The sequence below is a fragment of the Peromyscus maniculatus genome, chromosome 3 (genome assembly GCF_049852395.1).
Source record: "Peromyscus maniculatus bairdii isolate BWxNUB_F1_BW_parent chromosome 3, HU_Pman_BW_mat_3.1, whole genome shotgun sequence".
NCBI classification, from domain to species: domain Eukaryota; kingdom Metazoa; phylum Chordata; class Mammalia; order Rodentia; family Cricetidae; genus Peromyscus; species Peromyscus maniculatus.
The window spans coordinates 28,133,720-28,153,421 of record NC_134854.1 but is presented as its reverse complement, the minus strand read 5'-3'; the positions used below and the strand labels follow the sequence as shown (position 1 = coordinate 28,153,421).

Genomic DNA, 19,702 nt, shown 5'->3' with positions numbered 1-19,702 from the left:
AACCCCAATTAAATGCTTTCTTTTGTAAGAGTTTCTATGGTCATGGCATCTCTTCATGGCAATAGAACAGTGATTCAGACCTTGATTTCTCAGTAAATTTTATTGTTTCTTTATAAAACGTTATGTAATAATATATTAACCTGTCATATAATGCTTGTCATTGGTATTGAGAATTAAAGATTTAAGGTATTTATTTGTAGCAAGTAACAATTAAATTATGAATAAAAGCATTCCTTTGCAGTTAGACTTTAATATTTGTGTACTAATATGAATATTCATTGTCTGCTTTCTTAGCTTCTGCCTAAAGGGAGAAGGATTGGATGGCACCTTTCCTGCTGTAATAGACTATACACCATATTTGAAGTTTGAGCAAAGGTACTTGCCATTTTGAAATATGTTGTTGGAATCTTAATTGTAACTTAATGTGTTCAGCAATTTTTACCTGATTTAAACTTCGTAATATTCATTTCTTATCAGAAATTGTTAGTTAGAACCAAGGAGATGGTCAGTGGACAAAGTGCTTACTTTGCAAGCATGAAGTCCCAAGTTGGCATCACCAGAACTCATGTAAAGATGACCATGTGGACTGGGCATGCCATGCTAGCTCTGGAAGTCAGCGAGACCGGTACTCTCCAGAACTCAGGGCCAGGCAGTCCAGCTGAACTTGTGAGCTGCAGCATCAGTAGAGACCTAGGCTTAATGTCGACAGTCATACTGGAAGACACCCAAAGTTGACCTCTGGTCACTGATACACACACACATACACACACACACACACACACACACACACACACACACACAGTTGACCTTTGGCCACTGATACACACACACATACACACACACACACAGTTGACCTTTGGCCACTGATACACACACACATACACACACACACACACACACACATGCACGCACGCACGCACGCACGCGCGCACACACACGCACACACAAGGGTGGGGAGACATTGAGAGATTAATTACTAGTGAGTGCTATCTCCAATTGCACTTTCAATATTTATGAAAATACAATCTTATATTAATCTCAGTATGTAGTTTATATAAATGTATCTATTTATATTGCTATAGTAATTTTGAAAGAATAAACTATACATGCTCTGAAATAACCCATTGAAACTTCAGAAGTATAATTCATTAGATTGTGTTCCACTTTGTAGAAATAAATTTTACTATCTTTCTGTTGTAAAATTTCAGTTATTTTAGGTAAATTGTGACAAGTTTATTGACCCTTACTGTTGTATTTTAAAAAAGCAGCAGGAAGGAGTCATACCATACATCAGGGCCCTCATAGGAGGTTTATTGAAGGGAGGGGAGAGAGAAGAGGCAGAGAAGGGGGCAGGGACCGGTCCCTGGGGACCAGGAAGGGAAAGAGAAAGGAGAGAGAGACAGAGAGACAGAGAGAGAGAGCCTGGAGATGTACAAGGCTCCCCTTTTATAGGGAAACTTAGCAGCGAATGCACAGGGTGTGCTCTGGTGGCTGCAGCTGAGGTCTATCCTGTCAGATCCTAAGGGCAGCCAGTACAGATGCCTGAATGCTAACATTCCTTCCTTTTGTTTATTATAAAAAGGTGAGGAGTTAGAAAGGGGTAGCAGGTGAGGCGGGAATGAAGGTGCCATGTTCTTGAGACTGCTTCCCGCTGGCCTGGGGGCCGTTGATCATCTTTGGGGGACCTGAGAAAACTAGGGTGCTGGCCAAGTCCTGGGGTAGCTGGCTGTTTCACTTTGCTGTCCAGGCTCTTCGGAACTGTCCAGCACTGCTTGGACCTGGCAAGATGTTGTTCCTCTGTTCAGATGGCTCCAAGTCACAGCGCCAATGTTATTTATTTAGTGACATTATTTACCAGGCACAAGAAAACACGAGGTACAATGGAACCCACTATAGGAGTTTTTATTAGAGAAGGGAAAGGTTGGAGGTGGGTAGGCCTACCAAAAAGAAAGGTGGGGTGGGTGGAGATATGCACACACTACCTCTGGTGTGGCTGGGAGAGAGTGGGAGCGGGTAGAGCCTGCTTTTATAGGTCACCTCGTGCATGCGTGCATACATATATGGGCTTATGTAGCTACACCAAGCATGTGCATAGGTTATATGGTCATGCTGTGCACGGATTACGTAAGACATAAGGCCCTGGAGTGACTAAGCATTTTGCCTGACTGCTGACAGCACATGCACAGTCATGTGACTCCAGAAGTAGCTAGGAATAATAACACACTGTATGTTTCCTTAAAAATATCTAACACCTAGTCCCACTGCTAGTCTGCATAACATTATTGTGTAAGAATTCTGGATTTCCTATAACTTCATTGAAATTAATTAGGTGAAATCTGGAGATGTTTTTGTGTCTTCCTGAAAAATGATCTTGTGAATAGCATGAAATTCTATTATACTTAAATACTGTAGTCATGCCAAAGTTATGAAGTACTTTGTAAATTATATATGCATGTAATATAGATACATAACCATTCAAGGTATATTTGTTGCAAACTTAATCTTCCCAGAAAATGTCTTTACTAAGACATTTTCTCTTTGTCTCTCTCTCTCTCTTTTCTTTTAAGACTACAGGGTCTCTTTGTGGCCCTGGCTGTTCTGAAACTTACTATTGTAGACCAGAGTGTCCTCTATCTCAAAGAGATCCTCCTGCCTCTGCTTCCTAAGTACTGGGATTAAAGGCGTGTGCCACTATGCCCATCTTAAAAAGACATTTTCTTAAATGCCAGGTTGTGTGTGCATTGCGCGCGCATGTGCGTAAAATATTAGAGGTTTCTGAATGAAAGTTCATCCCCTGGCTCCAAGAAAACCACCATCTATTAAGAGATTTCAAGTAAAAATATTTGTGACTTTTTCTGGGGACATGTGATAACAACCAGAGCAATTATTCCCTATAAGAGTAGCTTGGTGAACCTCTGAGCTCCTCAGGGTTAGTTACATGAGCAAGCATGAGGGGTTAGTTACAGGAAAAGGAAGAATAAAAGGCAGCTGGGTCACAGGAAAGGCCACATTGCTATGGTAACGACTCAGAAAAGATGCACCTCTTGAGCTCCAGGGAAAGAATCTCCTTCCCACACTGGTGTTCACTGTCTTTATAGCCCAGGAGAGGGACTTTATGAACTGGGGAACTTCTGAACTTCTGGAGCCTGGTAACATTCAAGAGCTTGCTGAGATTTACAAGCCCCACCTGCCTCCTCCTGGGAGATGTTTCTATTCAAAGGAAATTGCTACACAACAAATAGTCAGCTAGCTGTGATCACCTTCACCCCAATGGGCAGAATCCAAAGCTGGACTTGAAGAGTAAGATGCCTTCTGAATTAGAAGTTAGGTTGTCAAGATATGAGTGGGAAAGGCTATTTTTACTGCTTTAAGAAATAGCTTAACAAAAACAAAGAGAAATGTAAATACTGATTTTATTCTCTCATATAGAAAAGTCTATAGTAATTATTATACTGAGTTTGAAAGATAAAGGAGAGGATCTTCTCATCCAGTCCATTCAGAATGATTTTCATATTATAAATATGATATTCTAAATTATTGAGTTATTGCATGTCTGAATTTTTTTTTTTTTTGGGTTTTTTGAGACAGGGTTTCTCTGTGTAGCTTTGCGCCTTTCCTGGGACTCACTTGGTAGCCCAGGCTGGCCTCAAACTCACAGAGATCCGCCTGGCTCTGCCTCCCGAGTGCTGGGATTAAAGGCGTGCGCCACCACCGCCCGGCTTCATGTCTGAAATTTTTATGTGTCTTCTTTTTATACACTGATCCTAACATGTATATGTAGCCCATTCATATACTTATATGAATTCTATACCATAAAGAATTCTTATCATCTTGTATAAGAGATAATAAAATGAGGAGGAAAATCTAGTCAGGAGCCAGTTAGCAATTCTTACCATAGAGGTTTCCCTTTAAAAATATTTAACAATGCTAATTGTTACCAAGAATCCACAGATTGACATTGGAATTGCCTCATTGACACAGTAGACACTTTAATCCATAAAGGTCTTAATTTATTTAAAAAATCCCATATAATTATATATAGTGTGTTGATAACTGTCTTCTGCACCCGCCTCCTTCCCTTTTTCTCACGCTTCCCCTTCTCCTTAGTTCTCCGTGTTTCCCTAGACAGTTTTACTTCTTTTATGTCATAGAGATATATGTATGTGTGTTTTATCAATTTTCCTGCAAATATGATTTTGTTCTTCTTTATGGCTGAAAAACATTTAGTTTAGTATATGTACCATGTGTTCATTATCTATTCCACTGTTAGAGAACATGTAAGTTGGTTCCAGAACTTAGCTATTAAGAGAAGTACTTAACAAACATTGATATGCAAATATATCTCTGTGGTACACTGACTTGGAGTCCACATAAAAGCCCAGGAGTAGTCAATCTGGTTCACATGGCAAATCTAGCATTAGTTTCTTGAAAACCTTTTTTGTACTGACTTTTATCCATCTGAACTATTTTACATTTCTACACAAAGCATATAAGGCTTCCCCTTTTATTCACATCCTTGCCAGCATATGTTGTTACCTGTTTCCTTTTTTCTTCATTGTATGCTGTACTGGCTGGTTTTATGTCAACTTGATACAAGTTAGAGTCATCGGAAAGGAAGGAGCTTCATTTGAGAGAATGCCTCTGTAATGTCCAGCTGTAAGGCATTTTCTTAGTGATTGATGGGGGAGGAGGGCCCAGTTCATTGTGGGTGGTGCCATCCCTGGGCTGGTGGTCCTGGGTTCTATCATGCTGAGCAAGCCATGACCTCTGCATCAGCTCCTGCCTCCAGGTTCCTGCCCTGTTTGAGTTCTTGTCTTGACTTCCTTCAAGGATAAACAGTGCTGCAGAAGTTTAAGCTGAATAAACCCTTTTCTTCCCAACTTGCTTTTTGGTCATGGGTTTCATTGCAGCAATAGAAACTGAGACTAAGACATATGGTCTCTTTATTTTTATTTTTTATATTTTTATTTTTAATATACAATTTTTATTATTTCAGAACTCCATACATGAATACAATGTATTTTGATCATATTCATTCCCACCCTCTCCCCCTTAACATCTACATTCACCCCCTGCCTCTCTTTTTAGACTTGAAGTCCTCTCTCTAATTAGCTGCCGAGTCCAATTTGTGCTGTCCATATACTCACAGCTGTGGAGTCATCCCCTGGAGTATGAGCCTCTTACCAGAGACCACACCCTAAAAAATTGGCCCACCTTTGCCCAAGAACTGTCAACTATGCATGAAGGCTCACAGGCCCCTCCCCTCTCTGTGCTGGGATGTTTACTGGCTTGAGACTGTACAGGCAACTTCAGTTGCTGGGAGTTCATGAGTGCAGTTGTCCTCTTGTGTCCAGAAGACATTGCTGTGCTTGGGTCCTCCCTGGTCTCTTTCCTCTTGCAATCTTTCTACCCTCTTCCTTGGGTCCCTGATCCTTGAGTGGAAGGATGTGATACAGATGTGTCCCATTTATGGCTGAACAATCCACAGACACTTATTCTCTACACTTTGAACAATTGAGATTTTGCCCCAAAGAAACTTCTCTGTTTAAATCTGAGAGCTGTACTAACATGTGGGTATAGAGATACAAACTTAGAAAGGAAGTTTGATACTATGTCCATTTAATTCATTAACAGTAGTAGGTTTATCCCTGGGGCCTATGAGATCCCCAATCATGGATTATTGGCCAGATTTACAGTACTAGCCATGCATTTCCTCCTGTGGTATGGGCTTTAATCCAATCAGGAAGCAATTTTTTATTCTTCTCTCATACATTACCAATGGCAGTTTCCCTCCTTCCACTTCTCCCAGATCCCCAACTGCCCTCTCCCCCAGATCCACTCCTGCATTTCCCTTCTAAAAAAGAGCAGCCCTCCAAAGGATATCAACCAAACACGGCTTAACAAGATACAATAAGGAAAAGCACAAACCCTCCTATCAAGACTGGATGAGGAAAAGGGTTCCAAGAGCAGGCAGAAGTGTCTGAGACTCCCTCACTACCACTGTTAGGAGTCTCAGAAGAACAGCAAGCCACCCAACCATAACGTATATGCAGGTTCCGTGGTTGCTGCTTCAGACTCTGTGAGCCTCTATGAGCCCTGCTTAGTTGATTCTGTGGACCATGTTTTATTTTTTCATTTTTCTTTATTAAGAAAATTTTCTACTCTACATACCACCCACAGATCCCACCTCCTCCCACCCCCCCAACCCTCTCTCCCAAGCCACCCCACATCCCCACTTCTCCCAAATCAAGGTCTTCCATGGGGAGTCAGCAGAACCCAGCACACTGAGCCTAGGCAGGTCCAACCCCCTTCCCACTGCACCAAGGCTGAGCAAGGCTTCACATCACAGGTACCCGATTCCCAAAAGCCTGCCCATGCACCAGGGATGGATTCCGATCCCCTGGTCTGAGTGTCCCCCAAAAAGTTCAAGCCAAACAACTGTCTTCAGTATCCAGAGGGCCTAGTCCAGTCCCATGGGGGCTCCACAGCCACTAGTCTACAGTTCATGGACTTCCATTAGTGTGGCCGGTCATCTCTGCATGTCTTTCCATCATGATCTCAACTTCCCCACTTGCAGAATCCATCCTCTCTCTCATCAATTGGATTCCTGGAGCTCAGCCTGGTGCCTGGCCATGGATCTCTGCATCTGCCTCCATCAGTCACTGGACAAAGGCTCTATGGTGACAGGTTATTTGCTAGACCAGTCACCAGAGTAGACCAGTCCAGGCACCCTCTGGACCACTGCCAGCAGTCCAAGGTGGGGTCATCCTTGTGGATTCCTGAGAGCCTTCCCAGCACCCTGCCTCTTCCTATTCCCATGATGTCCTCATCTATCATGGTATCTTGCTCCCTGCCCTCCCACTCTGTCCCTGTTCTAGCTCAACCCTTCCATTTCCTTATGTTCTCATTCCCCACTCCTTGCCTTCCGCCACCCCACACACACCCAGTTTGCTCATGTAGATCTCATCCACTTCTTCCATGGTCATCCACGTGTCACTCCTAGGGTCTTTCCCTGTTAGTTAGCCTCTCTGGAGTTGTGGGTGCAGTCTGGTCATCCCCTCCCTCACATCTAGTATCTACTTATCAGTGAGTACATACTATATTTGTCTTTCTGAGTCTGGGTTACTTCACTCAGGATGATATTTTTTTTAGTTCCATCCATTTGCCTGCAAATTTCATATCGTTATTTTTACTGCTGAGGAGTACTCTGTTGTGTATATGTGCCACATTTTCTTTATCCATTCTTCAGTTGAGGGGCATCTAGGTTGTTTCCAGGTTCTGGCTATTGAAAATAATGCTGATAGGAACATAGTTGAGCATGCGTCCTTGTGGTAAGATTGAGCATTCCTTGGGTATATGCCCAAGAGTGGTATAGCTGGGTCTTGAGGAAGACTAATTCCCAATTTTCTGAGAAACAGCCATAATGATTTCCAGAGTGGCTGTACAAGTTTGCATTCCCACCAACAGTGGAGGAGTGTTCCCCTTGCTCCACATCCTCTCCAACATAAGCTGTCCTCAGTGTTTTTGATCATAGCCATTCTGACAGGTGTAAGATGGTATCTCAGAGTTGTTTTGATTTGCATTTCCCTGGTGACTAAGGATGTTGAGCAATTCCTTAAATGTCTTTCAGCCATTTGAGATTCTTCTGTTGAGAATTCTCGGTTAAGCTCTGTAGCCCATTTTTTAACTGGATTGTTCAGTATTTTGAAGTCTAGCTTTTTGACTTCTTAAATATTTTGGAGATCAGCCCTCTGTCAGATATGGGGTTGGTGAAGATCTCTTCCCATTCTGTAGGTTGTCGTCTTGTCTTGTTGACTCTGTCCTTTGCTCTACAAAAGCTTCTCAGTTTCAGGAGGTCCCATTTATTAATTGTTGCTCTCAGTGTCTGTGCTACTGGTGTTATATTTAGGAAGGGATCTCCTGTACCAATGCGTTCTAGACTACTTCCTACTTTCTCTTCTGTCAACTTCATTGTAACTGGATTTATGTTGAGGTCTTTGATCCACTTAGACTTGAGTTTTGTGCATGGTGACAGATATGGATCTATTTGCAGCCTTCTACACATTGATATCCAGTTATGCCAGCACCATTTGTTGAAGATGCTTTCTTTTTCCCATGGTACAGTTTTGGCTTCTTTGTTGAAAATCATATTTTCATAGGTGTGTGGATTAATGTCAGGGTCTTCAATTCGATTCCGTTGGTCCACATGTTGGTTTTTATGCCAGTACCAACCTGTTTTTATTTCTATAGCTCTATAGTAGAGCTTGAGGTTGGGGATCATGATTCCTCCAGAGGTTGCTTTATTATACAGGATTCTTTTAGCTGTCCTAGGTTTTTTGTTTTTCCATATAAAGTTAAGTATTGTTCTTTCCAAGTATGTGAAGAATTGTGTTGGGATTTTGATGGGGATTGCATTGAATCTGTAGATTGCTTTTGGTAAGATTGCCATTTTTACTATGTTAATTCTACCTATCCATGAGCATGGGAGATCTTTCCATTTTCTGATATCTTTTTCGATTTCTTTCTTCAGAGACTTAAAGTTTTTATCATACAGGTCTTTCACTTGCTTAGTTAGAGTTACCCCAAGGTATTTTATATTATTTGTGGCTATTGTAAAGGGGGATGTTTCTCTGATTTCTTTCTCAGCCCATTTATCATTTGTATATAGGAGAGCTACTGATTTTTTTTTTTTAGTTAATCTCGTATCTTTTCACCTTACTGAAGGAGTTTATCAGCTGTAGGAGTTCCCTAGCAGAATTTTCGGGGCCCCTTATGTATACTATCATATCATCTGCAAATAGGGGAAGTTTTACTTCTTCCTTTCCAATTTGTATCCCCTTTATCTCCTTTTGTTGTCTTATTGCTCTAGCTAGAACTTCAAGTACTATGTCAAATAAGTATGGGGAGAGTGGACAACCTTGTCTTGTTCCTGATTTTAGTGGAATCGCTTTGAGTTTCTCTCCATTTAATTTGATGTTGGCTGTTGGCTTGCTGTAAATTGCCTTTATTATGTTTAGGTATGTTCCTTGTATTCCTGATCTCTCTAGAACCTTTATCATGAAGGAGTGTTGGATTTTGTCAAAGGTTTCAGCATCCAATGAGATGATCATGTGGTTTTTTCGTTCAGTTTGTTTATATGGTGTATTACATTTACAGATTTTCATATGTTGAGCCATCCTTGCATCCTTGGAATGAAGCCTACTTGGTCACGGTGGATAATTTTTTTGATGTGTTCCTGGATTCGGTTAGCCAGTATTTTATTCATTATTTTTGCATCAATGTTCATGAGAGAGATTGGTCTGTAATTCTCTTTCTTTGTTGGATCTTTGTGTGGTTTGGGTATCAGGGTAACTGTAGCCTCATAAAAAGAATTTAGTAATGTTCCTTCTGTTTCTATTGTGTGGAACAATTTGAAGAGTATTGATATTAGCTCTTCTTTGAGAATGTGGTAGAATTCTGCGCTGAAAAAGTCCTGGGCTTTTTTTTTTTTTTTTTGGTTGGAAGAATTTTAATGACGGTTTCTATTTCCTTGGGGGTTATTGGTCTATTTAAATAGTTTATCTGGTCTTGATTTAACATTGTTATGGGGTACCTATCCAGAAAATCATCCATTTCTTTCAGATTTTCCATTTTGTGGAGTATAGGTTTTGAAGTATGACCTGATGATTCTCTGTATTTCCTCATTGTCTGTTGTTATGTCTCCCTTTTCATTTCTGATTTTGTTAATTTGAATGCTCTCTCTTTGCCCTTTGGTTAATTTGGCTAGGGGTTTGTCTATCTTGTTGATTTTTTCAAAGAACCAACTCTTTGTTTCATTGATTTTTTTGTATTGTTCTCTTGTTTTCTATTTCGTTGATTTCAGCCCTCAATTTGATTATTTCCTGGCGTCTATTTCTCCTGGGTGAGTTTGCTTCTTCTTGTTCTAGAGCTTTCAGTTGTGCTGTTAAGTCACTAGTATGAGATTTCTCCAACTTCTTTATGTGGGCATTTAGAGCTATGAATTTTCCTCTTAGCACTGCTTTTGTAGTGTTCCATAAGTTTGGGTATGTTGTACATTCATTTTCATTAAATTCTAGGAACTCTTTAATTTCTTTCTTTATTTCTTCCTTGACCCATTGGTGATTCAATTGGGCATTATTCGGTTTCCATGAAATTGTAGGCTTTCTGTAATTTTTGTTGTTGTTTAAATCTAACTTTAAGCCATGGTGGTCTGATAAGATACAGGAGGTTATTTCAATTTTTTTGTATCTGTTGAGATTTGCTTTGTGACCAAGCAAGTGGTTGATTTTGGAGAAGGTTCCATGGGGTGCTGAGAAGATGGTGTATTCTTTTTTGTTAAGGTGGAATACTCTGTAGATATCTATTAGGTCCATTGGAGTCATAATGTCTGTTATTTCCCTTATTTCTCTGTTAAGTTTCTGTCTAGCAGACCTGTCCATTGGTGAGAGTGGAGTGTTGAAGTCTCCCACTAATAGTGTATGGGGTTTGATGTGTGATTTAAGCTTTAGTAATGTGGTTGTGGTTTTTGTTTGTTTTTTTTTTTTTACAAATGTAGGTGCCCTTGTATTTGGGGCATAAATATTCAGAGTTGAGACTTCACCTTGTTGGATTTTCCCTGTGATAAATATGTAATGTCTTTCCTGATCTCTTTTGATTGATTTTAGTTTGAAGTCAGTTTTATTAGATATTAGGATAGCTACACCAGCTTGCTTCTTAAATCCATTTGATTAGAAAGTCTTTTTTTCAGCCTTTTATTCTGAGGTAGTGTCTGTCTTCGAAGTTGAGGTGTGTTTCTTGTATGAAGCAAATGGATGGGTCTTGTTTTTATATCCATTCTGTTAGCCTGTGTCTTTTTATAGGTGAATTGAGACCATTGATATTAATGGATATTAATGACCACTTATTGTTAATTCCTGTTATTTTTTGGTGGTAGTGTTGTATGTTTCCATTCTTTGGCATTTGTTGGTGTGGGACTATCTATTGCCTGTGTTTTCATGGGTGTATCTAACTTCCTTAGGTTGGATTTTTCCTTCAAGTGATTTCTGTAGGGCTGGATTTGTGGAGAGATATTGTTTCAATCTGGTTTTATCTTGGAATATTTTGTTTACTTTGTCTATGTTGATTGAGAGTTTTGCTGGGTATAATAGTCTGGGTTGGCATCCATGGTCTCTTAGTATCTGCATAACATCTGTCCAGGACCTTCTGGCTTTTAGAGTCTCCATTGAGAAGTCAGATGTTATTCTTATGGGTCTGCCTTTATATGTTACTTGGCCTTTTTCCTTTGTAGCTCTTAATATTTTTTTCTTTATTCAGTGTGTTTAGTGGTTTGATTATTATGTGGCGAGGGGACTTTTTTGGGATCCAGTCTATTTGGTGTTCTGTAACTTTCTTGTATCTTTATAGGCATTTCCTTCTTTAGGTTGGGAAAGTTTTCTTCTATGATTTTGTTGAATATATTTTCTGTGCCTTTGAGTTGGCATTCTTCTCCTTCTTCTATCCCTATTATCCTTAGGTTTGGTCTTTTCATGGTGTCCCAAGTTTCCTGGACATTTTGGGTCATGACTTGGTTGTTGGCTTTAGCATTTTTCTTCGACTGATGATTCTATTTCCTCTATTGTATCTTCAACACCAGAGATCTGCTCTTCTATCTCTTGCATTCTGTTTGTTATGCTTGCATCTGTGGTCCCTGTTCATTTACTCAGATTTTTTACTTCCAGCATTCCCTCAGTTTGTGTCTTCTTTATTGGTTGGATTTCAGTTTTCAAATCTTGAACTGTTTCCCTCACTTGTTTAATTGCTTTCTCTTGGCTTTCAGGGGATTTACTGATTTCTTCCCATTTTTTTGTTTCACTTTTCCTCTTTAATTCTTTAAGTGAGTTTTTCATTTCCTTTTTAAAGATCTCTATCATCTTCTTAAGATCATTTTTAAGGTCGATTTCTTCTGTTTCTTCTTTGTTGGGATGTTCAAGTCTTGCTGATGTAGGTTCTGATGGAGCCATATTGATTTTTGGTTTTTTTTTTTTTGTTTTTTTTTTTTTGTTGTTGTTGACTGTATTTTTTACTGGCATCTACTCATCTTGTTCTCCACTTGGTACAAGTGGTGTCTGTGTCTGAGGGAGGCTCTCTTGGTCTGATTGATACTCTTGGTCCAGTGGGAGCTCTTAGTCTAGTTGGTGCTGATGGACTTTATCTTAGGGAGCAGCTCTTAGTCCAATTGGCGCTTGTGGGCTCTGTCTCAGGGAGGGAGTAGCTGCAATTTTGGTGCGTGGGTGGGTTGGGAGGGGTAGGGCTTGTGGGTTGCAGGGTCTGGTGGGGGAAGGTGGTAGTCTGACCTGTCTGCAGTACGTCTGCCTGCTGACTGGCCTGAAATTGGGACTGCAGTGGGTGGTGTTGTAGGGGTGCAGGGTTGTGCCCCTGGGCCCAAAGTCTAGGGGCTAGGATATTCGGGTATGAGGATAAAGACTCGCCTCTCAGTCTACTCAGGTGCTGGTGGACTCTGTCTCAGGGAACACCTCTGTGGCTCATGCTTTTGTGATGTCCTTGACACCTCTGGCTCCTACAGTCCTCCCTCCTTCTCCTCTGCAGGGTTCCCCTGGCTCCACCTAGTGTTTGGCTGTAGGTCTCTGCATTTGCTCCCATCAGTTGCTAGATGAGGCCCCTCTGATGGCAGTTAGGTTAGGCACCAATCTATGAGTATAGCAGAATGTCATTAGGAATCATTTCGTTGACTTTTTTTTTTTGCCAGTAACGTTTGCTTCTACCCTGGGTTGCTGGGCCATCCAGGCAGTGTCAGATGTGTGCTGCCCCTGATGGCGTGAGCCTCGGGTTGGACCAGTCATTGGTTGGCCTCTCCCACAAGTTCTGCCCCACCATTATCCCAGCACATCTTGCAGGCAAGACAGATTGTAGGTCAAAGGTTTTATGACTGGATTGATATCCCAGTCCTACTGCGTGGAGCCTTGCCTGGTTATAGAAAATGGCCAGTTCAGGCTCTGTATTCCCCATTACTAGGAGACTTCACTAGAGTTACTCTCATAGATTTCAGGAGTGGCCACTGTGCTAGGTTTCTACATAGGCCCCAAGTGTCCCCAGTTCCACTCATCTCTCCTAGTGCTCTCTTTCCATCCCACCCACCCCTGCCTAATCCCTTCTGTTTCCATCCCCACCTGCCCCCAGTCTACCTGCAACATCTATTCTATTCCCCTTCCCAGGGAGATCCATACATCCCCCCTGGAGCCTTGTTACTTAGTTTCTCTGGGTCTGTGGATCAGAAAGCAGTTTTTACCCCTGTAACAAGGTCTCAATTAGCAACTATACTTGAGGCCATCTGTATGATATTTGGCAAAGGATCTGGCTGCCTTCTCCCCTTGTCCTAAAAACTTGCTTGAGGCTAAATTTAAAAGTAATGGACTAGCTTTTAATGGAGGACATTCCAAGGGTATGTAACACTGAGTCAGTGGTATGGTTATTCTTACACAGCTCTACAGTGAAAAACAGCAAGGGAGCAGAAAGAAATACAAAACATACAGCTTGAAGTGAAAAGGAGCTCCAGGAAGCTTTATGTTATAGCAAAGGCATGTGTTGAAAGAGAGGCTGTAATTGTTAAGGAGGTAATCCCCATTAAACCAAGGCCTCCTACTCTGCACTAGAACAATGGGAAAGGTGTTCTCAGGACAAAACCAGATTGTGAAAAGAGAAAGCCTAAAGTGTTTCTTGTTCCTGGAAACAATTGTTTTGGCATATAAAAGCTGCTGCTGAAGTGGCCCAAGGGCAAGAGTCCATTCCATACCAAGCTGGCGCCTGGACTTCACAGTGTCATTCTCGTGGTGCTGGCTTTGGACATGTGAAAGACACAAGAGTGGGGTTCTGATTCTTTCTGTAAGGTTTCAGAGAGCCACTGAGCCGAGCACTGGGGCAGTGCGAGGGTCACTGCCGGAAAGGCATCCTGGGGTACCACTGTGCGACCCCGGGTTTCAGTGGAGACCCCAGGGTTTGGAGATACCTGAGCTGTGAAATGTCTGTCAAGGAGAACTGCATACAGAGAGTGGAACCAGGCCAAGAGAGAGAGATGTATGTTGCAGTCAGCAAAGCTGGAGGGGCTATGCCATGTAATCCCTTTGATAGAGGACACAGAACTTCAGGATTTAATATTTCTCCTACTGTGCTTTGGTCTTCCTGTGGTCAGTTTTTCCTCATTAAGCCCTCATGCCTTTGGAATGAAAATATATATTCTGTGCTGTTGTATGCTGGAATCATATAATTTGATTTTTTTAAACAGAGGGTCATATAAGAGATGACTTTGGGTCCTAGAAGAGGCTTTGGACTTTGAAACAGTGTTGAAATGGAGAAAGACTATAGAGACTTTTAAAGTTGAACTAAATGCATTTTGCATTATGATATTACTATGAGCCTATGGGGTTCAAGGAGTGGAATATGGTGGTTTAAATGGGATATACTCCTGTAGGCTCATATATTTGGACACTTGGTTACTGGTTGGTGGTGCTGTGGTTGGGGGGGGGGGGATGAGTGATATGGAACCTTGATGAGGTAGCCTTTCTGGGGGAAGTATATTGCTAAAGTAGAGTATGGTGGTTTGAATGAAAATGGCCCCCATAGACTCATAAGGAGAGGCATTATTGGAGGTGTGGCCTTGTTGGAGGAAGTAGGTCACTGTGGGCTGGGCTACCCGCCATAGAGTAGCTCAAGCCCACATGTTGAGGTGTCTGGCTGCTTGCATGAGATATGAAGGAGGAATCTGGTTTTGGCTGCATTTAGAATTGTTTATTAAGTATTTCCAGGTTTCAGATGGAAACTTGAACCATTGGGCGCCATTTGTAGCTGGAGATTTCTTCAGTCCCGCCAGGGCCTGCATCTACTCAGACCCAAGTATACACACAGAGATTTATATTACTTAAAAACTGCATGGCCATGGCAGGCTTCTTGCTATCTCATTCTTATATCTTAAATTAACCCATTTCTATTAGTCTGTAAGTTGCCATGTGGCTTGTGGCTTACCGGTACTATACATCTTACTTCTCATGATGGCGGCGGCTGGCAGCATCTCCTGACTCAGCTTCCACTTCCTAGAATTCTACTTTCTCCTTATCCTGCTTATACTATGCTTCTTGGCTGGCTACTGGCCAAACTGTTTTATTTATCAATCAATAAGAACAATACATTTCACAGCATACAGAAAGACATCCCCAGCACATAAGGAGTGGCATTATTGGAGGTGTAGCCTTGTTAGAGGAAGTATGTCACTGTGGGCTGGGCTTTGAGGTTTCAGATGCTCAAGCCAGGCCTAGTGGCTTACTGTCTCTTCCTGATGCCTGCAGATCCAGATATAGAACTCTTAGCTACCTTTCCAGCACCATGTCTGCCTGCATACCACCATGCTTTCCACCATGAGGATAGTGGACTAAACCTCTGAAACTATAAGCCAGCCCCAATTAAAAGTTTTCTTTTACAAGAGTTGCCTTAGTCATGGTGTCTTATCACAGCAATTGAAAGACCCCCAGGGGAGATCTTCCTCCGGGAGAGACCCCAAACCCAAGGAACACACCGAAACCACAGATCAGATGCAAACAGCAAGAGGGTTTATTAGATGCACAGGTACCCGGGGCCAAGTCTCTCGGAGGACTTGCGCGCTTTCCTAGGGCAAAGGGGACTTTTTATGGGATTCCAGGGGCAAAGGCGCGGTTACAGAAGCGAGAAGCATAGTTACAGGGTCCCTATTGGTTGTTTTACAGAAGGCCAGGGTGAACTTGGGGTCGCGTTCTTTAATTATTGGAAGTTTGATGTGTGGCTGACTTGGCCTTGCACAGAGTATAGTGGGTGTTTTTCCAGCCCAGCCGCTTATTCCTCAAGGCCAGGGGCCCGCCATAAAATATCCTGATATAACTCAACTGTCTTTCTCCCAAGGCCGCTGACCCAATTATCTCCTCCCTAGGCCGGAGGGCTGGCCACAGTTATATCTCTCTCCCAAGGCCGGATGGCTAGTTAGTCACAGCTGTGAACTCCTGTTTTTCTGATTCCTTCAGAATGGCGTTTCTTAGGCTAAGTTATTGGGGGGGCATTACATCGGCCCAACGCCCCATGTCCTCATAATGGAGTGGGGGTCTTTCACAATAAAACTCTAAGACTTGGGGCTTTGAGAATTTATGGCCTTGCCCCATTTCCAGTTTACTCTCTCAGATTGTAATTGCAGATATGCTCTCTGCTTCCAGCTCCAGTGTCCTCCTGCCACACTGCCCCTGTCATTGTGGACTCTTCTGCTGGAACTGCAAGCCAAATGAACTTTCTTCTTAAGTTTTCTGGTCATGGTGTTTTATCACAGCAACAGAAAAGTAACTGACAGCGGAATCTTTTGAGATTACCTTTTAGTGTTTATGTTGCAGTCGTATTGAGGTATCATTTCCACTGCTGGACTGGTATTTGGGGCACCAGGACAGATTTCCAGTATTCCAGTGAGAGTAAAAGAAGTAGGTGAGGGATGAACATGGAGGAGCAATGAGAGTTGGTGGGAAGGGGAGACGAGGCAGTTTGTGCTAAAGGTAGAATGGAAAGAGAAATAAAGAAACAGCAATCAGAATCTTTAACAGTTCCAGCTCACAGGGACCCCCATCGACACAGGTTTCTCTCTGTTCTTTGAGAAAGCCAGTCAAAAGGAAAGGGGAGAGGGGGAAAGGAAGAATAGGAGGGAAAGGAATAAGAGAGAATGAAAAGAAAGGGGAAAGGAGAGAGGTGGGAGGGGGGAGGAAGGAGGTAGAATGTGGCCATAACTGTCATTAGCTAGTACATAAAGGGGAATACCTGGAAAGGAGACAGGGCTAGATGGCGCTCTAGAGTCTGAATGTAGTGTAGTCTGTCCATTGATTGTAATTTCACATCTCTCAGATGCGTGTCACACCCCTCCCTTCTCAAGATTGAATTCCAGATTCTGGCAAACAATGACTGGCCTCTTCACAGGTCAAGTCACAGATGCCGGTCACACCTCTGGGTGGTTTGTTCGGAGCACAGTTGAGAATGCCAGCCCCTCCTCAGAGCTGTCCTTCGTAGGGTTGAGTCATGGATGCTGGTTCTGGGTTCATGGGTATGGTTGTGATTGTTGCCCCACGCTTATGAGATCTTCTCTGTGTCTGTTGATATGCTGCTTGGAATCCGAGTCTACACTCCCCACAGACTCTGGCTCTAACCAGCTTTCTCCCTCACTGGTTCTTAATCAGTTTCTTCCCCTCAAACTAGAAGTACTCTGCTGGCCTGCTTTTAGTCTGTGGACGCGTGCCATTTGCTCTGAGTTTCCTGAAAGTGCAGTTCACAGAGGGTCTCTGGCCACTAGATTGCTCCATTAGCAGTGGCAATCTTTTTCAAGTGCGCCGTGCATGGCTGCTTTGTCTTTTCCTGGCAGGGGTACCCCCAGAGCCCCTTGCTAGTGCTGCTGCCAAGCACCTCCTACCTGACTCCTCTGTCTTCCTGCTCTCGGAAATATCTCTTCCTTAAGGCCCAGTGCGGCTTTTCTGAGTCTCACTTAAGCCTTGTGCTTCCAGCGCCTCCTCACAGTGGAAGAGAGAACTCCCCACTTTAGCCCAAGGAACTCCATTTTTAAAGGACATCTGCATTAGTTACTTTCTCGTTTTTATGGCTAAAGATCTAACTTAAACAAAGGAGGAAAGATGTGTGCATCCCTCGCTTTTAGAAGGCCTAGCATGTGGTCATTTAGTGTCATGCACTTGGGCAGAACCTCATGGTGACAGAATTAGGTGGCAGAGAGGATGCAGAGAGAGGAAATGGACTGATGTAAGCTCCAGAAACATGTTCTCAGAGCCTCCTTCCAGCGCTGTGCTCCCCCCCTGAGCTGCTTGCCTCCTCTGGAAGCAGGTCCACCAGCTGCATACCAAGAGCCCAACGCTGGCACTTGTGTGGACTCTTCACACTGAGCCAGAACACCATGGGAGTCTCCCCTCTCCATACTACTGCCTTTAGGTTAGTTAGAGTAAGACATATTCACTGAGGAAAATTAAAACATAGAACGGGAGAAGGAATGATTCTGTCACTAAGTATCTACCCTAAAGGAACAGCTGTTAGAAGCATTTCCAGGCTTTTCCAGGCACAGATACATTTTCTTCAATAAAGATACAAATAACACACACACACACACACACACACACACACACACACACACACACACACACACAGACTGTTTTCTTTTAAAACCATATAAGAACAATTTCACATGTCGTGAACTGTCCTTTTATGGCATCATTGACTAAATTGCAAACAAAATGTAGTAAACATACTACTAAATAGTAGTTATGTTTGCCTGTTGGACTTTTAGAGTTTGTTCATTCATTAATTACTATGTGCAGTTTTATAGCAAACACTTGCTTATAAAATTTTTATCATTTTATACAGAACCAGGATTTTCTCTGATATTAAAAGAATTCCTAATGAAGGAATTTCTGGAATAATTAGCATATTTATTATTAAAGTTTTTCAAATATACTATAAAATTGCCATTCAGAGAGGTTATTCCATTTCAGTATATCAGCTATATATGAGGATGCCCGCTTATTACTCTTTCCAAAAAAGTAATAAAAGTATGACCAATTTTATATGAGAAAATTATATTGTTTTGATTGCTAGTAAAATTGAATTTTTTGTTTTTTGTTTTTTGTTTTTGAGACAGGATTTTTCTGTGTAACAGCTCTGGCTGCCCTGGAACTTGCTGGCCTCAAACTTGCAGAGATCTGCCTGCCTCTTCCTCCCGAGTACTGGGATTAAAGGTGTGTGCCACCACTGCACGGCTGATAATTTAATATTGTACAATGTTAAGTGAAATGCTCTTCTTTAAATAGAGGTATATCTTTCTGAAACTACAATATGAAATAAGTAAATGGAAAACATCTTAAAATATATTACATATTTAAATCAGTGTTTCAAGTTATAGAACAGTGAGAAAATAGCTGCTTTTTATCAAACTGCTATTTGATATAATGTTAACCATTTTTCTCACTGAGTATAGTGCTCCATACCTAGGATCCCAGCATGGATTGCGGCAGAGTGGTCTCAAATTCAGGGCCAGCCTGGGCTATATATCAGGACCAGAAAAAATACATTTTTCTTGAATATATTCTATGCTGAAATTTCTAGTAGGAAATTACTTTTTCTTTTGTGGTGCCTTCAGTTTTACTATTTTCCCCTCTGTCTCTGAATCCCTTCAGATTTTCCTTCCAGTAGAGTCTCATTATGTAACAAGGTAGCCCAGAACCCACTCTGTACCCTAGGCTGTCCTCAAACTCTAATTCTTCCTGCCTCAGCCTCCCAAGTAGTGCAGTTACAGGCCTTGCCACCACACATGGCTTTAGTTGGGTTTTTTTTTCACTTATTTTCAAAAATTATTATGCATTTTTGTGTGTGTACATGCATGCATGTGAGCATGTGGTATGTGTTCGTGCGTGTGCATGTGCGTGTATGTGTGTGTGTGTGTATGTGTCTGTCCATGCCATAGCAAGTGCCTTTAGCCACTGAGCCATCTTGCTAGCCTCAGTTTTTACTTTTAAAAAGAATATCACCATCTTTTCTTTAAAATGATTTTCTATAATTATCTATACTATTTTCTATAATACCTGTGAATATAAATAATTTATCTAAATATATGTATTTATTAGATATTTATTAGAAAATTTATCTAAATAATATAAAT

At 41.8% G+C, this 19,702-nt stretch overlaps 1 protein-coding gene across 2 annotated transcripts in view; it reads left to right on the top strand.

Annotated features, from left to right (window-relative positions):
- The window catches only part of Rundc3b (RUN domain containing 3B), a 160,744-nt gene that overhangs the window by 67,857 nt on the left and 73,185 nt on the right, over nt 1–19,702 (top strand). For both annotated transcript variants that reach the window (XM_042272720.2, XM_042272721.2), the window contains exon 6: nt 295–375. In XM_042272720.2, the coding sequence (XP_042128654.1) occupies nt 295–375 (81 nt within the window). The remainder of the gene's footprint in view (nt 1–294; nt 376–19,702) is intronic.